General features: G+C 42.4%; 1 protein-coding gene across 1 annotated transcript in view; it reads right to left on the bottom strand.

Moving 5' to 3' along the window:
• TGFBR3 (transforming growth factor beta receptor 3) overlaps positions 1 to 20,070 on the bottom strand; it is a 399,166-nt gene that overhangs the window by 264,006 nt on the left and 115,090 nt on the right. Inside the window, exon 2 of the mRNA XM_069232346.1 lies at positions 18,732 to 18,913. Within this exon, the coding sequence (XP_069088447.1) occupies positions 18,732 to 18,913 (182 nt within the window). The remainder of the gene's footprint in view (positions 1 to 18,731; positions 18,914 to 20,070) is intronic.

Genomic DNA, 20,070 nt, shown 5'->3' on the forward strand with positions numbered 1-20,070 from the left:
AAAAGCCTGAATCCCTAGTTTAAGTTCCTCTTGTTGATGCACCCGTAATGCGTTCCCTATAGTGGTCCATCACAACAACCCCCCTCTTTAGCTCATCACCAAAGCAAGGGTTCTTTAGTAACATCTCTTCGGCAATGTGAAGTAAGAACGTCTTAATGACTCCAAGAGTATAAGACCAATTTTCTGAGGATAAGTAAGGGGTCAGATTCCATGTTTTAGCTAAGAAAATGAGCTGCTCCCCAGTGGACTTGAGGCAAAACATATATGCTGATATTTTCTTTCTGTCCAGATAATACAAAGGCTGAAATTCTCATCTCATAGCAGCGGGAGGAATAAACTATACTGGTATACTGCAGCAACAAACACACAGACTAATGTGAACACAATCACACCAAAGCTGTCCACTGCCTTATTCTCACAACTGGCTTCCTTAATGGTTTCAAAACAAACGCATCATCAAACTCTCTATTCCTTCAAAGTAAAAAAAGGCATTTATATGAAAACTGTAACTTTCACAAGCACAGACTTCCATCAGATAATGTCTCAAGTTGCTTCCTTATACCACATGTAAGTAGCTCATCCTGCTGGTATTTTATTGCATTCTCAAACTTGCATTTTCATTTTTCCATCATAAATGCAAGAGTGCAAGATCCAAATAAAAGGACTAGGTCACTTCAGCGATGCCAAGGATTGATGGTCCTGTGATGTCACTTTCTGTGATGTCACACGCAAATTAGAGGGGCCTCACATTTTCCCTTTCGCCTAGGGCCCTGACAGCCATAGAACCAGCCCTGATTTTCAAAGTGCAGGTGCTGCCATCAATTTTACATCACTGAAGTCATAGGGATTGTAAACAAATCTAAACATCGCACACAGACCAGGTATAGCAAATCAGCTATGTCCATTCAGCAGGAGAGTATTGAGCGTGAGGTATGTAGCCAGTGATGAATTTTAGAGGACACCGTCACACATAAATTACTAAAGCATGGTGTGGAAGTACAGTCATTTAGAGACAGCACATTTTCCACTGAAATAGCCACAAAATTCATACTGACATGCAGTTTTACTGATTAAATTCTATAGCACACAAACGTTAATGTGTGGCAATTTATTTTCAGCAAATATTTATCTTTTGCACATAAACAAGTAGTTTTGATTCCGTCATACTTCAGTATTACAAAAAAGTGTACCTTCCTAACTGCTGATATGATTTGAAATATTTCTACTTTTCATTTACAAATATTTAAATGTTGATGTGTGTTTGAAAAAAATACTGACGTCCTAAAGCTTTTCCTTTCACACTCCTTGTACATCAACAAGACTGTCAGTTTGTTCACTCTATAAAATCTTCTAACTTTATTGCCACAGAAAGAAAAGTAAACACCTATCTACATGTCAAAAGAATAAGTGGCAGTTTACCAGAACACCAAGCCTGACATTTGACCTCTGTTTTTGAAGCAGAGCAAAAGAGACAATGTAAAGGAAATGTAAAAGCATCTTTATTGCTCAATAAACTTTCTGAACTTCAGCACGGTTATTTTGAGAGTGGTGCAGCACACTTTGCGCTGCTACTTCCAGCACCACTGGGGAGGACTGGATGGAGTTTCATTGAAAGTGTGTTGCAAAAGAGATAAGGAACTTTGAACATCTGGAGCTAGAAGGCCTAACATGCTAAAGGCCAATTGCACAATATGCATCCGCCGATTATTAAGAAAAATAAGATGGAATTATTTATAAGGTTAAAAGGTGAAGACTCACTTGGCAAAAGGTCCGATGGTTTGTGTCTGTGTGATGGAAGATAATTATCTGCTTACAGATGGTATGAAACTGCAGTGCAGGAGATAATAGCTCTAACAGATGAAGTATGGAGGAAAAAATGAGAGCTCCTAGTACTGAATCATTCGGCACAGCGACTGACAGTGAACTTGGCTATGGAAGCACAGACCACCAGGAGAAGGAGAAGAAGCGGTTAGAGAGCTAGGAATAGAATCATGCTAATGCTCTGCAGATAAAGCTCAAGGAGACATGGTTAGTATGCGTGGTTGAACAGTCAGCTGCCTTATTTACTACTGTTGTAAAGAAATTAGGTTGTGGTGAGTAGAGGTGAGAAAGTGTTAATGGTCACTTCCAGTCTTAAGCCTCATTGGTCCCTTGTACTCACCACCTTCTATGTGATCACCTTCAAGGTTCTAAAGTACCTCTTTAGATCTGCAATGTCCTTGGCCACTGTAGGCTACAAATGGCAATCGGGGCCCTTGAGGCACATAAAATGTTCTCAGGTGCCACAGCACTGCATCTTCTGACCAATCTTCTGATTACAGAGCTCCTGATTTGTGCCCATTCTTGTTTTTGAAAGTACTGTTTCTGCTTATGTGAGAGGGTACTTTTTACACTCATTTCTCAGTAGCACCCAAAAAGTATGCAAATTGCCCCCCAGCTACTTTCTCACTATGGGCCTGATTTAGAGTTTGGCAGATGGGTTACTGCGTCACAAACATGACGCATACCCTGTCAGCCGTATTATGATCTCCATAAACTATAAAGGGATCGTAATACGCTGGATGGGTTTTCCGCCACGTTTGTGATGGAGTAACCCCCTCCGCCAAACTCTAATCCAGACCATAAGTATTGAAGGTCTAGATTTATTTTCAGTGCTCACAAAGCTCTGCAGGTAACAGACAACCTAATCAGCTCTGTCACCCACCATTCAGTCCACATGGGAGCAAGAGTGAATCTATGCATGGATCTATGCGTAAAGTCTACTGTCCATATTTAATCGTCCCAGAAGGACAAAGGATCTCTCAAGCAGGGCCTGACATTTCAGCATATTGTCCACATACAAAATAAATAATGGAAGACTGTTTTACGCAAACCAGGAAAGTGTGAAATGTCATTAATTAACAGAACGATTCTCCCATAGTTAAGGACAAAGTTGACAATTTTGGAATAGAGAACTTTACAACATTTATTTTTCTGCACCGGTAAAATGTATATAATCATGAAAATAATGCAGCAAACTCTGCCTTCAGACATTCATTTTAGAACCACATCATGACGCTTCATTGTAGATGTATTTTTGATGTTTTGTATAGCACACCTTATAATATCTTCCACAAGCTTTAACACATATAGTAAATAACGACGAATATGTACAACCCCATGAAAAGCATACCACAGTTCAAGCCAGCAGGATGGGTTCTGCGCCCGACATTCGTCTGCAGTTTTAGACAAAGGCTTTCTTAAACAGTCAATACGTGCGACTAACGTAGAACTTTTAAAAAATAAAAGTCGCAGCACATAGAGTCTGTTTTCATTCCAAACATATTTTAAGCTAACCTATATGTGGGCTTGTGCTATCGCTGTTTGCAACAGGCAGAAAGCTCCTCTCAGTCAGCAACATAAGCTGATGACGCACAGCGCGTTTTAAGGCAAAAAGTTATTCACTTGCATTCATTCGTACAAAGATGAAAAGGATAAGCCCTCCCTGGTTTAAAACTCGCCGCCTTACAATGAAATGTGATTTTCCCATGTTGTTTACGTCTTCGGTTCTGTGCTGTCGCCAGAGAGCATCTCCAACTTCCTGTTCGTTTTTTTTAACTCAGTCGGTTTCAAAGTTGTAATTGCCACGGGGGAGACGCGCTGCAGACGGTTGATGACACATTTACGCCAACCCACCTTTCAAGGTGGAAAGAGCCCAGTTGATAACATCGAGTAAAAGGTCACACTCTATGCAAGGCAAAATAACACTACACAAGAAAGTTATGATTCAGTTGTCTTGAACAAACAGGAGGAGGCAAGAAGCACACAGAGATCAAGGGCCTGATTTAGAATTTGGTGGCTGGGTTACTCAGTGACAAACCTGAGGGATAGCCTGTCGCCATATTAAGATCTCCTTTGGCTATGATGGAATGTACTATGGAGGATGGTATATCCCTCATGCTTGAGAAGGAATAACACCATCCATCAAACTCTAAATCAGGCCTCAAGTCTCTGAATTTGCATCCACTTGATTTTTTTTGTAGCTTTGTAAAGCATTAAGGCCCTCATTATGACCCTGGCGGTCGGCGGTAACTTGGGGAAAGGTACTGCCAATAGGCTGGCGGTACCTTTTCCCACATTATGACATTGGCGGTTTTGGTCAAGCCAAACCGCCAATGTACCAATCGGTCCGCCAGGGTGGTAAGGACCGCTGGAGACTCCGGTCTCCAGCCAGGCAGTCGTTACAATCCCACCCTCGGGATTATGACCCCACCTACCGCCATGGTTTTTGTGGCAAGCATACCGCCACTGGCACTGATAGGGGTCTCCCCCGCTCTCCTCCCTCAACCCAGAGTCCTTCCCCGCCATCCCCCTCCCTCTCCTGCCCCCGCACATATACACACCCACACGCGCACACATACACACACATACACACACACATACCCACATCCACCCACGCATGCACACATACATACCAACACACCGCCACACATTGTCGCACACACGCATTCACAACATACAACATGCACATACACTCACATTCAGTCATTCACGCACTCATTCAACGCGACTCACACCTGCATGCACGCATACAAAAACAGACACACACATCCCCACACACACACAACACCCCCACACACGCACACACCAACCCCCACACCCCTCTCCTGTGCAAGAACCCGACTTACCTGCCTGCAGGGGGTCCTCCGGCAGGAGACGGGATGCGTTGCTGCAGCAATACCCTGCCAGGCGGTATCATTGCTCATGATACGATCAGTGGTGTTTTGCTGGCGTGGCGCTGCAGCTGACAGCAGCGCCACCTTACCGCCGTCTGCTGTCATAACCGTCGACGGTATTCCACCAGCCTTCTGGCGGAATTCCATCTACGATCATAATGCGGGTGGGCAGCTGGTAGCCACAGCGACAGTATGTTGGCTGCCGTTGCCATGACGGTAGGCGGTCAATACCGCCAATGTTGTAATGAGGGCCTAAGTGTGTCTGTTTGATTACTTCTTAGCACTGAAGATGGTACAAAAGAAACACTAAAGGAGAAGAAAAAGGTCGAATTTGACTGGCAGAATGAATGACCATGTATAATCACTGAATCTGAAAAGAGGTCAATTTAGCAAATCTAAATACTGGAAATTCCCAGGACTGCTTGTGATTGGGTTTGGATCGCAGATTAGGTTTGAGGGTGTTTAATAGTCTGAGGGCCAGATGTATCAATAAGGTGGTTTGCTATTTCCTAATAGCGAATCCTTGTAATTGACTATTAGGAAATTGCAAACTGGGATGTACAAGAGTGTGTTTAAAACTGTTTGCGATTCCCAAATGGGTCGCAAGAGACCTGCCTCATTAATATTCATGAGGCAGGTCACAGTTTGTGACCCATTTCTGAATGGCCACAATCACAGGAATGGTGGCCTGCTGGGGGCAACAGACCACCATGTCTGTGATTGCTTTTAAATAAAGAAATCTTTTTTTTTAATGCAGCCCTTTTTCCTTAAAGGAAAACAGGGTGCGTTTAAAAAAAGAAAAAAATGAAAAGTTTCAGTAAACAAGTTACGAGGGCCGTTTGCGACCGGAAAAATGCTTCGTACATCTAGCCCTTAGTCCTTGAATACGCAGGAAGCTACTACCATGTTTCATCCACTTGAACAATCATTGGGTGATTAGACTCATTTATTGGTATTTATTTCTTTAGAGCGTGCACCAATGCCAAAACAGTGTCCCAGTTTTAAGTAGAACATATTCAGAGGCAGTGGTCGAAGTACATTAAAAAAACGTATGGGAGCTGTGATGCTGTGCACATATGGGGCAGGGTGAGTGAGCATAGGGCAGGGTCAAAAGCATGGCTGAAAAACAATTAAATATTTTGTAACTTTTTTTAGACTTTCACCTTCAGGTAACTACACATATAATAATGCACAGCTTAAATGAAAAATAAATGTAAGATGACTTAATCGGTGGGAAATTGTAGGAAACTGTCACTTGTTGCAGTCACCCCACTACTTTTTGCCTGATATTGATGCTGACTTGACTGAGAGTGTGCTGGGATCCTGCTAACCAGGTCACAGCACCAGTGTTCTTTCCCTAAAAATGTACCATTGTTTTCACAATTGGCACACCTCTAGCACACTGATAAGTCCCTTGTAAAAGGTACCAGTGGTACCAAGGCCCTGTGACCAGGGAGGGTCCCTAAGGGCTGCAGCATGTGTTGTGCCACCCTAAGGGACCCCTCACCTAAGACATGCACACTGCCATTGTGTGTGTGTTGGTGGGGAGAAAAAGGCAAAGTCTACCCTCAGGGTGCCATGCCCACAAAACACTGCCTGTGGCATAGGTAAGTCAGCCCTCTAGCAGGCCGTACAGCCCTAAGGCAGGGTGCACTATACCACAGGTGAGGGAATACCTGCATGAGCAATATGCCACTATAGTGTCCAAGTCCATTCTTAGGCATTGTAAGTGCTGTGTGGCCATATTAAGTATATGGTCTGGCAGTTTGTCATTACGAACTCAACAGTTCCATCATGGCTTCACTGAACAGTGGAAAGTTTGGTATCAAACTTCTCAGCACAATAAACTCCCACTGATACCAGTGTGGGATTTATTAAAAAATGCACACAGAGGGCATCTTAGAGATGCCCCCTGTATTTTACCCAATCCTCTAGTGTAGGACTGACTGGTCTGTGCCAGCCTGCCACTAGCAGACGAGTTTCTGACCCCATGCAGTGAGGGTCTTTGTGCTCCCTGGGGCCAGAAACACAGCCTGCTCTGGGTGGAGGTGTTTCAGACCTCCCCCATGCAAGAACTGTAACACCTGGCGGCGGTGAGCCTTAAAGGCTCAGGCCTCATGTTACAATGCCCCAGGGCACTCCAGCTAGTGGAAATGCCCGCCCCCAGACAAGACCCCCCTTTTGGCAACCAGCTCAGCGGGAAACTTAAGAAAAACAAGGAGGAGTGACCACTTCAGCTAAGACCACCCCTAAAGTGTCCAGAGCTGAAGTGACCCCACTCTCTGCAGAATCTTCCATCATGGTTTGGAGAACAGGGACCAATAGGGATAGGCATGTGCCCCCGCTCCAAAGGGAGTGGACACAAGGAGGGTGTAGCCACCCTCAGGGACAGTAGCCATTGGCTATTGCCCTCTGAGCCCTATAATGCCCCTAAATCTTATATTTAAGGGCTTCCCTGAACCCAAATCACCAGATTTCTGGCGACCTACAAGAAGAATGACTAGTTAGCTGAAAACCCCAGCAGAGAAGGAAGATGACAACTACTTTGGCTCCAGTCCTACCAGCCTGTCTCCTGCTTCAAAGAATCTGCAAAAGACCAGCGACGCATCCAGCAGGACCAGCGACCACTGCCAACTCCAAAGGACTGCCCTGCACCCAAAAGGACCAAGAACTCCTGAGGACAGTGGCTCTGTCTAGTAAAATCTATAATCAAGGACTCCCACCTCACTCCGGATGCGTGAGTCTTGACCCCTGTGCATCTGATGTCCACAGCCCATGTCCAGGTGGTCCACCTAACAAGAGAGGGTCCCCAGGCGATAGCGAGCAAATGCCGACCCTGGGTTGACCTCTCCACCCCTCCACGACAACGCCTGCAGAGGGAATCCCGAGGACCCCCTGACCGCGAAGCTCCGAACAAAGATATCCAACGCCTAAAGACTCACTGCACCCGCAGCCCCTAGGCCTAGGAGAAACCGACACCCGGTGCAGCTACATTCAGCAGGCAGCCCTCCTCCCTGTCTGACTGGTGATGTGCCCAAGACATCCCCCTGGACCTCGCCTGCAGCCTCTGAGTGACCCCTGGGGGCTCCTCATAGACCAGCATTGAAAACCAGATGTCCTGTTTGCACCCTGCACCCGACCGCCCCTGTGCCGCTGAGGGTGTGTGTTTGGTGCCTACTTGTGGCCCCTTCAGTGCTCTTCTAATCCCCCCCTGGTCTGCCCTCCGAGACGCAGGTACTTACCGGCAGGCAGACCGGATTCCGAGTACTCTCTGTCTCCATAGGAGCCCACGTTAAAATTGCTCATCTTTGACCTCTGCACTCGGCCGGCCTCGTGTTGCTGGTGGTAGGTGTTTGGGGTTAACCTGAATCCCAACTGGTAGACTCCCTAAAACCCGGAGACTGAAACTGTCAGTGTTGTATTTACCTGTAAAACGATCTAACATTTCTTCTCCCCAGGAACTGTTTCTGAAAATTGCAGTGTCCATTTTTAAAACAGATTATTGACAATAATTCAAAAACTGTATAAGTTATCGATTTCAAACAAAGTACTGTTGATACATGTGTGAAATACAAATCTATTGAAGTACTTACCTGCAACTTGAACCTTGTGGTTTTTAAAAATAAATTAAGAAAATATATTTTTGATACATAAAAACCATTGGTCTGGAGTTAAGTCATTGAGTGTATGCTTCTACTATTGTCTGTGTGTGTACAACAAATGCTTTTCACTGCCTTCTGGTAAGCTCAACTGCTCGACCACACTACCACAAAAGAGAGCATTAGTATTATCTACTTTAGCCTCTTTTAAGCCTCGGGGGAACCCCTGGATTATGTGCACACTATATCACATTTTGATATAGTATATACAGAGCCAGCTTCCTACAGAAATGCACTATCATACATTATGAAAACTTTAGTAGTTAGTTTACTGCAGAGGTCTGTGTCTGTGACTAGAAAGCCACAGAAATGAACCCGGGTTGGTGCAGTGGAGAATAGTGACTAGTGTATGTTTAAGCTATGAGGTCCCAATCTATGACATATTTAAAATATGCATTACACAGTAGATGATAGGCAGCTATAAAATGTACAAAAAGTTTGAAGAAAGGGCTTCCAGAATATAGATTTTAGAAATACACAGACTGTGCATAGTGCAATAGTGCAATTATTTTAATAACTGTTCCTTAAAAGCACACACTTCACAGCTCAGCTGTTAACTTCCTTGCAATACGACTGAAAAAGAAGACATCTGTCTGAGTAGGAAGCTTCAAGTGATTCCACCTTTAATGCCAATACCGGCTTCCAAGCACCCTTTACAATTGCAGATTAATTAGCTGCACCCATTTACATTTCTATCAGGCAAGCAGGCATCCTGGCAACAAGACTTGTTTAGTTGTCTGCCCATTCTTCAGTTTCACAGCACAGGAGCCTCCCCGCCTTACAAGCATTTCAGCTCTTGGAATTAACTGTCCCAGGGCAGTTGCTTTTATATAAAAAGTAGGGGAACTGTTTCTCTTAAATAAAACAAAGAATGGTCACGTCATGCCCCTCAAATCCCGCCCACTTTGACCACTCTTCAGATGAAAGGGAAGTAGGGACAGAGAAATTCCACCACCAAGGCCAAATTGACAGAACTGTTAAGTCTTCAACATTCTCCAAAACAAAAAGCAGTTAGAGAGCAAACAGGCTGTAGGAAAAGTTAATACATTAGTAAACCTTTAAGAATATGGGTTGCCAGTCCTTGTTTGACTCCTTTGACAGTGGGCACTGGGACGTGGCAGGGTTACCTGCTATCGCAATTGCTCTTTGCACTGGCTCTGGAACCCCTAGCGATCCAAATTAGGCAGCAGCTGGTGAGATGGGGAGAGCAGGTGGGCGATACAACTCACCTGGTACCCCTGTATGCAAACACTCTTTGCTATCTTAGATCTCATAGGGAGTCATTACCTATATTACTCCATTATTTAGATAACTTTGGGCACATAACAGGACTTCAACTCAATCAGGATAAATCTCTGGTGTTCCCGCTGGAGAGCTTGGCGAGGGTGGATCCAACAACTTTGCCACCCTTTCTGTTGCGATGGAAAACATAGGTTTCACTACAAGTGTGTAATAATAGCATCTACAGCAATAACAAATATAATATAGATAAAGTAATAGAGGGCCTTAGAGCTACAATACGATTCTAGAATACTCTCCCACTGTCGATGATTGATCTAGTGGCGGTGGCAAACATGCTTTTTCTATTCCGCTGCCTCTACACACTACAGCACTTCTCTGACACTCTCCCCCGGGCGACATTTCAACGCATGCACTCGTTACTCACTACAGTGATCTGGAAGGGAGGAAAGAGTAAAGTGGCTCAGTAACACTTGCATCTGCCAACACTGGAGGGAGGTCTCGCTGTACTAAATGTAGAGATGTAGTATCTCGTATCCCAAATCCAACATGCTGCGCACTGGCTTAAAGAGGGGAAAAACTGGGAAAAGTCACTTTTAGCAGACATGGGAAGGACCACTGCGCTGCCGCATCTCTTAGACTCTGGTGGCAGGACCACGGAAAGAGTGTCATACCTCATTACGCATACTGCAACCATTTCGGAGCGTGCTGTAAAGGTGATGCTTGGGAGGTCTACCATTTGCCTGAGAGTTTAGTTTCTTGGACTTGCCTGCTTTTCGTACTCTATCTGAAGCAGTAGACACAATAGCATGGAGGGAAAGGGGATGCGATACATTGGGGTACCTTTACCCTACTGATGACTTTATTTCCTTTGAGGCTGAACAGGAAAAGTTTTCCCTGGGGGAGGGTCAGTTTCTAGTGTATGCTAGTATAGCTAACATAACTAAGGAGCTGTGGCCTTGCTACCCGGCTGCCTGTCCATCCTCACTTTTATTTTGGGTGCTGCTGGAGTTTGGGGGGGCAAGACATTTGATCTCATATTTATACAAGGCTATGCTAGCTGACAGACCAGGGACCCAGTTCCCAGTTAGAACTGTATGGGATGTAGACTTAGGGGTTCAGATTAAAGAGCCGCACTGGAATAGGATTTGCTCACTGGTGCGTACAGTGTCTTGCAATGTGAGATTTAAACTGGTCCACTTTAACTATCTGCATCGAACTTATATTATGCCAATACTGCTTTGTAGGCTAAATCCGACAAAGCCAAAGAAATGCCACCACTGTTCAGAACGTACTGCATCCTTCATACACCTATCCTGCTATTGCCCAGCAGTTAGGACTGTTAAAGTAGAGTTTCATGCGATGCATGTATAAGAAAATGATAATAAAAAGAGTCTTAAAAAAAATTAAGAGTATCACACCAAACCCTGCTCAGTCCTCTTTCGCGGCTTCCAGTGTTAGGGATAAATCAAACTACTGGTCCCGTATAGTATGTCTGTTGCCCTACAACTCAGAACATAATTAATTCACATGAATGACTGCATCTGAGGCCACATTAAAAAGAGTGACTGACCCCTAATTTATTTACAACAAACTAGATGCACAACAGAGTTTCTACTTTTGATCACCACGTTTTCTGAAATCATATCTTAAGCATTATCCTAGCATGGTAAGTAAAATCAAAGATTAGTAGCTCAGCCGTCGGAGCCTCCAATGAAATACACCTGGGAGATTCAAGTTTGGTCTCCAGCAACATTTTCTAATGATTCACAGTGTATTAACACTGCTAGATGCCCAAGTGGCTAATAATATTCTGTTGTACCATCGTCAGTCGCGTCTGCCATGACAGCTCAGTGTATAAGCAATCACACTGCACAATTCCATTTCTGGTAACATTTACCATCTATTACAGACTGAATGTTCTAGAAAAGATTCCTCAGTAATTATATGTGAAATTTTTACAAAACAAAATTTGTATGACCATTTCACAAGTTGACCTATCAAAAACGAGAAGCTCGGTTTTCTAAGTGTTACGCACCAAGCAAAAGGATTTATGTTGATGTTGTGGGCCGAGCAAGTATGCCACATGAGTGTATAAGTATTTTTAGAGAGACGCTATTCATTAATGAAGGGAGACTGGCAGAAGCAGTAAAACCGCTGGATAAGTCAGCAAAACAAAATGAAGATCAAGGGTGCTTTGCATTGATCCCTTCTCTTATCTGGCCCTGTCATGGCCATGAACTGGTCACCACACAACCCAATAACCTGGATCTAAAAAAATCTTCCTATTAACATGGATAATAGTGGTCTGTTAGGCCACAAAACAGCCATAGAGCGGGCCTTCCTGTTTATGAATGAACTTAGAGGCCAGTCATATAATGCAATGCATCAGTGAATACATTCAATACTATGATGAAAATCGAGATGAAATATGAGGCACGCTTGTCATCTGGTTATCGAGGTATTTCATAAATAGAAGTTGAAACACTGGAAAACTATTGCCCATACCATCAAGAAGAGAAATGTGTGTTAATGGTGCTCCCTCTTTTCTCTTAACAGTGGCTTAATAATTGAGCCAATGCAAAATTTAGGACCCTTACCAACGATAAAAAAAAGTTCAAGCCTCTGGTTCAAACTGTAAGTATTCTGTTTTACAATCCATGTGGATATGCTGTCCATGCCAGGTACAAGACAAAGCTTAATACTATTGCTAACCTCCTGAGTGTTTGGATGAAGGCTTGGCACACAGCATAACTTGAATCAGGTTGGGGTTTGGGGCAAAAAAGCAACAGCATCCAAAGTGAATCTCCGCTGTCAACAGTCTGTTCCACTGCAGCCCATGATGTATCCATAAACATTATGATTATCAATTTCAAGGAAATAAATGACCCCCACCTTGAACTAGAATTGCAGCCATCAAGCATAGTTTCAGCAAGCCCCTTTGGTCTCCCACTTTCCTGCTCCAGCTCAGGCTCGTGTAACAATGGCCATAAGCCACAAATGTCATACTTTCACTTCATGACCCAACAACAGACTTAACACAGGCCATAGGTCACCGAGGTCATACTTTCAAAACTTGACCCAACAACTGTAACATTATAATGTTGACAAGAACTGAAGCAGGATCTGGATCAATCTTTTTGAATGGATGCTTTCAGGTTCTTCTGTTAACCTTTCCATCCATTTACTTATGATCCAATTAAACACTGCAACATCCTCAGTGGCACAACACGAAACTTTGTCTTGCAGTTGAAGTGAACACTTAAGTGGGACGAGATCTAGATCTGTTCACTTTACCATTCTCAAGTCTTGTTTAACTTATTGTGGCCTGAAAATGACTTGACATAAAGGATGTAGAAGCTGAGTGTAACCACCCACTGACATACCTCAAAGGCAGCAGTATTTGGCTTTATTAAAAAAGAAGCCACATATATTTTCTATACCTTACCTTGTAGATGAAAAGTTGGTTTATACGAGTATGGGAGTCTTGGCAGTCGTAGCTTCAAATAGTAATTAGAAAACAGGAATACATTTCTTGCACTTCAGGAACAACCCCTTCAAAACAGCTAGTTATGTTTATCAACTGATTTACTAGAAGCTTGAAATATCTAACCAATATTGAAAAGGTGACATTTCAGTGCTCACAAGGAGATATACAGGAGTACCAAACAGCCAGATTCGGAACAAGGGATGCTTGAACTGAGCATCCAGGATTACAGCTGGAAAACGCTGGAAGCCTGCCCATTGCACAACCTTTTTTCTCTACCTTTGTATTATCATGACAAAACTGAAAACCATTCATAAACAATGGTCCAGTTATCCAAGAATATTACAACAAAATAAAATGAAAGTTAATTTCATAGACTCATTATACATAATTAATGCTGAAAGTCACACATGGTTCAAAAGATTAGCTGTCCCAATTCACTTCCTTCTCCCTCCTATAAAGTGTGGTCAGCAAAACTGCCAGGCAAATTCAAGAAGTTTTTAGTATACAATATTTTTATCAAAATTACAGACACTCAATGACTAGGGGCCTCATTATGAGGTTCTTGAATCTTGGCCTGATAACTCCGCACCCCCTACAATACCAATAACACAGGTACCAATACCGCTAAGTAATTAGCTTAACAGAGATTGCAGGTCCACGCTGAGGTACCCCTGAGAAATTAGGAATTACCATGGAAATCATCGCCTATTGATTGTTGTTTTTCCCCGGATTTTCACCCGTAAGTATTTGGTGCTTTTATTAGCCAGAGTCCCCACTTGAAACATAGAAAATCAAAGGATTTACCTTGGACCTACCACTTTCAAAGGGACCAGTAAATGTAACTAACAGCGCCACCGGAATTAAAAGGGACATTATAATTGAGTCCTAAGTGCTTTTATGGAGAATTGGTCACAATTGTCAAGTCTATACTTTTTTACGGGGTCTGATTTCACAAATCATGGCCATGTGAGCCTGAATACACTAAGGATCCTTTATGCACTTGCATTTTCCATTTAAAATGATCTACTACCTGCAAAACGCCAGCCCACTTTGCTGAGCCAAGTTCATGTTTTCCCTAGTGAGGTCGTAAAATAACAAATACATTTTATTACAGCACTTGCTGCTGCTATCTCCTAGCTGTATATTACTGAAAACAAGTAAATTAAAGTTATTACTGTTACACAGCCCAAGATTGCTCCCTTTTCTCTCTCAGTCAAACCTTAGTTTGGAAACTTGGTCACAGACACATTTACCTCTTGAACTGTACTTGTATTATTCATGCACTAGGGATTTCACCTTTGGTGTTTCTGTCCTTGATTATTTGTTTTCGCACAGTCAGACAAAGGTTATAGCCTCCTCTAAGTCATCTATTAATCCTACCAAATATCCTGCATTGACTTGTATACCTCCCCCACTAACAATAACACTCCTATCAATGTTATCTAGCACAAAGACACTGAAGTGAATGCATGGAATGGTTTGCTTGCATGAACATGCACAATAATGTGCAATGCCTATTTTTTGGCTAAATGCCACCTGTATGAACAGGCATTAAAATGTAATGACAATATAAATGCATTATGTTAAAATGGCCTTAGCTTTTAAGATCTGGTATGTGAAATGTGCATGGGATGCTTGAAAAAATACCAGTGGCAAAAAATACATTCCCATTTGAGGAACTTAAGAGGGTGTTTCTCCACTAAATACCGGGATAATTTCAGACCCTGGCAAGGTATAGGACACTTAACAGCATAAACACATTTACCTGAAACCTATAGGTCACAGCAGTGATTAAAGCCTCTTGGCCCTAAGCCATGGTGAATTTTGGAACAAATAGGCAATTTTAATTGGATTCTAGGCTTTAGCTATAGTAACTGCGGAGTGTAGGGCACTCGGGGTACTTAAAGAAACCTATGTTTTTCAACATGTGTTTCTGCAATATCTAGAACTTTTTCACTGAATCCTGAGGAATATTTTCTTGGGTGGCTTTCATGTAGTTCAGACATGAAAGACCAAGCTAATAATAGTAATTCTAGGTCTCAGGTTTACAGAAGAGACCACAGAGAACTAAGAACTAAAACTGTTTAGCTTTTATGCAAGACAATAAATGTGGGGGCTATTTTCTGAATACACTGTTTTCAGTTTAGGAAGAAAGAGGGAAGAGTGGTCGATGCTAAAGAGTCCGCACATCCGTAGTTATGGTGAAAGGCTAGTTAGTCCAAAATTACAATGTTAGGGTGCTAGGTCCTGTATGACACCCAACCACCCAGGTGTCCACTGCACTGATCATAACAAAGTTATGAGCTGTGCTGGAAAGCTTAATTGAACAAAATACCAGAGCACTCCAAAAGGTAGTCCAAACAATAAAAAGCAGAGTCCATAAAGAAATTCTTCTTCTTCTTCCAACAAATAATCTTTATTTCTGGTGAGTAAAAAAACACAAAACAGCCAACACGTGTTTCGTCCAAAGGACTTTTTCAAGGCTGTAAATTAAAGATTGAAAGCCAAATGTAATATTGTGGATACAATAAATAACATTAACATATAAAAGCTAAAAAGGTACATTAAAACTTTACAAATGGTATGGTGAAGGTATGGAAGAAAAAACAAAATTACGAAAGGTGGTGGGAAGATAGGAAAGGGAAAAGGCAAGCAAGCAAGATCCAATAAATATATCGGAAGACCCATCCTGCATAGGAGATCCTCTCTATCGCGTAAAGAGATGCCCATGTATGTCAAGTGGACTGTAAACCTAGATGCAGAGAAGTTGCCCAAAATATACACCATAGTTCAGTGCACGCATAGCCATTAAAGCTAATAGAGTGCAGTGCTAGCGATAGTTCACATATTTATACACAAAAAGTAGAGGCAACAAGAATGATAATAAGAACAAAAAGAGTCAGACATACCGAAGTATAATGCATGTGGATGAAATCGTATGCGTAAGGGTTGAGATGTCAAAGTTCAGCGAAGAGAAAGTGACATTCACAAGTAGAAGTGGAACAGCAAATCACTGTAAGTGGTTTCTCGAGTAAAGTCTCAGGGCATCAAAATAAGAGAATCATGATAGAATGTAGAAGGCCAAGATAAGCCCACAAGGAGCTAAGAGATAAATCAAATTCCTCATTAATTTTTAGAAATTTAGTGGCCAATGCTGAGGTAATAAACGTAAGAATAAAAAAGAAGAGGTAACTGGCCCAAAAAAGTAAACAAGTTGGTAAGGAGCCAGCAACACATTTTACTAAAAGGAGAAAAATACTTGCAATGCTAGTAGGCCTCGATGATAATAGACATAAAGATATGGTGCAAATTGGCCCAGCCGTACAGAATTTATGTAAAAAATAAACACGGACTTAATAAGCATATGGTATTAAGGAAAAATGCTGCTAATGCAGTGAAAACGGGAAGAAAAACGCCGAGTAGCGTCCCGTAATTGCCATTAAACAACTGCAGAATGGAGAATTAGTAGTGGGAAGTAGCCAGGCGGTACGCAGCTGCTAAACGATTAGTTGTATGAAAACAGCGGGGCTACGAGGTAGCCAGTGTGCAGCCTAGTCATTACGGATTAGCCGATATTTAAAAAAGCGTATGTCTCGTGAGTGAGCAAACGCCAGTTAGCGTCAATCTCTCACTCGCGTCAGAGCAATGGGCTGCAGACTTGCTACCCTATGGGCGCCCTTCATTCAAATTCTGTCTTCTGAATTTAATGAAATCACATGCGCCACATACTTAAAAGTCTAGCGTCTACCAGGTTAGGGCGATGGAGTGGCACCTTACGCCCAAAGCCACACTTCTCGTCATTGGGCAGTCGATGGGAACTCGCAACTCCACCGATTAACACTTGGGGATGCAGACAGTAGGGGTGAGTCAGAATGGGTACGCAGAGGGAAGGGGACCTGTTCTTGTTTGTGTTATTATACAGTATCTTCATTCCTTTTTACAGCTTTCTTTGCGGCTAATTACGCAGCTGGCTCCCAAGTTGTTATCAAAGATGTGTTATACATTTCTTAAGTGCTACTACCGCTCCTGGCCCGAAATGCTGTAGGCATACAGCTATGTTTCTTCTGCCCTAAAAATTGTAATAATAGAATTGATCCATAAATTTGTCCTCTTATATCAAATGATTATTCTGCAAGAAGTAAATCCGCAAAGGCATTTTAAGCAATCTTCATGTTTGACAGTTGAGGGGGGGTAATTAGTTCCACTTTTGGTATCATTTTTATGGTCCCGGGGTACCCCTAAAATCTTACACCCCAACAGGCACCTCAATAACACACCCAGGAGCGAGTGGATTGAGTAACAGTGTTAAACCTCAATTTCATGATGTGATGAGTTCAAAACAATGTGCTAACCAGCATATCAAAAATATGCAGTTAATTCATGAAGGACAAACTCAATAATTGAGTCATAGGGCGGAAATAGAATATTTATAAAGATTTATTACAAAAATTCAAATGTACAGTTAGGAAATTGTAAAGCGCAGTTCTATAAAGTTATATGATGAAGGTTCTCAGTAATACGACAGTAGAGAATAATGTGCAAAATCAAAAATAAGTCCCAAATGAGCAGCAAAATCAGTAGGAAATCAGACAGCATTCCTAGTAGCATATGAAAGGTCTCATAGGAGTTCTGGCTCACCCCTAACTTTGAGGGCTTATGTTAGAAATCTCCTTTATTAAACAGAATGGAACACACAGAATCATCATGGTGTGGGCAAAAGAATTGCAATTCCAACAAATCAGAACATTGAAAATAGATGTCCTTATCCTGTTTACCACCACAGCAGCATCCCACTACATGAATAATGATTCAGCTCCCTCTATGCTAATGTCATCCAGAGATGTTAGAACTATTTAGTTACACAAAAGAAGAGTGAACTCTTGTGAATGATGCAACACTGTGAGCAGGTGGAAGAAATCGTGAGGAGTTATATTAATGAGCCCATACCACAGAGTCTTCTTTGGGAACAACCACATTCGGAAATAAACAAATGTGAATATGCGCAGCAGAAATAAAAAACGGTGAATGTGACACAATGAGACTTCCATTTTAAACAAGATGGCACTGAGGTTTCAACTAAGGCCTAGTTAGAATAAGCCAAGAAAAGGGCACTTTAACAGACCATATCAAAATAGTTTCAAAGGCATTAGCATAATTTTAGGACATACCTGTAGATTAATACTCTGCGCATTGTTAATTATGCACACATAATATTAACCTCACAAAAACGTTTGCAGTATTTTTAGGGTGTGCTCCTGTTTCCCTGCCTGCGCTAAGAAACATTTCTCAAACAGCAAAAACATGGAGAATTCCTATCTGAGGCAAGCAATTAAACTCTACTCGAGTTCTGGTGTAGTCAGCAACAAGTGCCATCAGAAAAACATTACCCGCCCGTTACAAGGTAATGAAAAATTCATACGTTTTGTACAAGAACCAGAGCTTGAATAACCCACACCCGGTGATACAAGCCAACAAAACCAAAAAGGCAATATTTCTAGCCGCATCCCCCCTCCACCACCCTAAATGTATGTACTTTATGAGGTGCTCGCGCTCCTAAAAAGTGGCTAGAATGCGCACAGTAAACAGAAGAGGGCTCCCTCGTGCACTGGTGAGAGAGCTGCGCCATACCTCCTCGTGATGACAGGGGCCTTCTTCGGCACACTTTAGATTCAGAACGTGAACCTCCTGCGGCTGGCCTGTGGTGCCTCGACTCGCACAGCCAGATAAAACAGTGAAGCTCTCCAGCAAGCCTTGGACAGGATGCGAGTCGGTGACAGGTGAAAGCAGGCATTCCGTCTTTGGTACAGGGTCTGTAAGATTAAACCACAGATATGTTTATTTCTTTAAAATATTTTGTGTACAGCACAAGTATCCGGTTTTCAACACTGCCATTTATCTGGTGGTAAAGGGTTAGCATCAATATATTTTACATTGTGCACGGGAAATAATGCACCATGGTTTGCCAGCCAGCATGCACTGACTCCTAACACATAATTAATTTCACAGTCGATGCCAAGTGACCTAGAAAAAAAATGTGAGTAGGAACTGGTACATGCATTAAGAAGCACACTGAAAACATCACTTCCATGTATAAAGTGTGTGTGTGCGTGCGCGCGCACGTCTGTATGCGTGCGCGCGTAGTCCTTGACAGACATTTATACAACAGATTCGACATCAGCAAAGATGTTTTTAAGGCAAGGCCAAAGTAGGCTCTGGTCCAGGGCACCAGACTTTCGCGGGGTAGGGGGGGGGGGCTGATAGAGTCAGCTCTGTCCTGCAGAGACTTTTGCCCTGAAGACCTTTCATAATTCTGATTGTTTTAAATACCATTTTCTTTTAATTTATTTTGAATGTGGGTGGTGTGTAAGAGTCTATTACAGACATTTTGCAGAGAAATGTGTTTATATTTCATGCAACATCAATAAAAAGGACATTTTAGATCAAAACAGGACACAAGACCTCGCATATGAGAAATGGGAGGGTGTCACTGAGATTATTTGCAGAAATACTAGTGAGCAGCTGCTGCTGTGTTACAAAATTAAAAACATACTTCACTACCCCCTGAATATTAGATGTAAACACATTTAGAATTTGAAAAGTGTGTCTGTGCACTGTCACTGACATGGCCAAAGTGGGCATGAAAGAGCTGAATCCTAAATTAAAAACTGTTCCAAACGTTTGGCGCAGGGCTCACAAATTCCTTAAAATGTCCCTGGACATTAGCCTCAAATATTAACAATGCACTACCAATGTTGCACAGAGAGCAGCCACCTTTGACGCTGCCCTCCAGGGCTGAACTGACTCAAAAATGGGGCCAACAATTGGTTGATGGCACATATATTTGCTTTTGTACAGATTTTGCTTTTGCATAATCATATAAGAAAACAACCATACCTACTAAATCAACCCTTGAAACATATTTAAGCTGAAATCTTAAATTAGACAGAAAATCTCAGAATCCTACCAC

The sequence above is a fragment of the Pleurodeles waltl genome, chromosome 4_2 (assembly GCF_031143425.1).
Source record: "Pleurodeles waltl isolate 20211129_DDA chromosome 4_2, aPleWal1.hap1.20221129, whole genome shotgun sequence".
NCBI classification, from domain to species: domain Eukaryota; kingdom Metazoa; phylum Chordata; class Amphibia; order Caudata; family Salamandridae; genus Pleurodeles; species Pleurodeles waltl.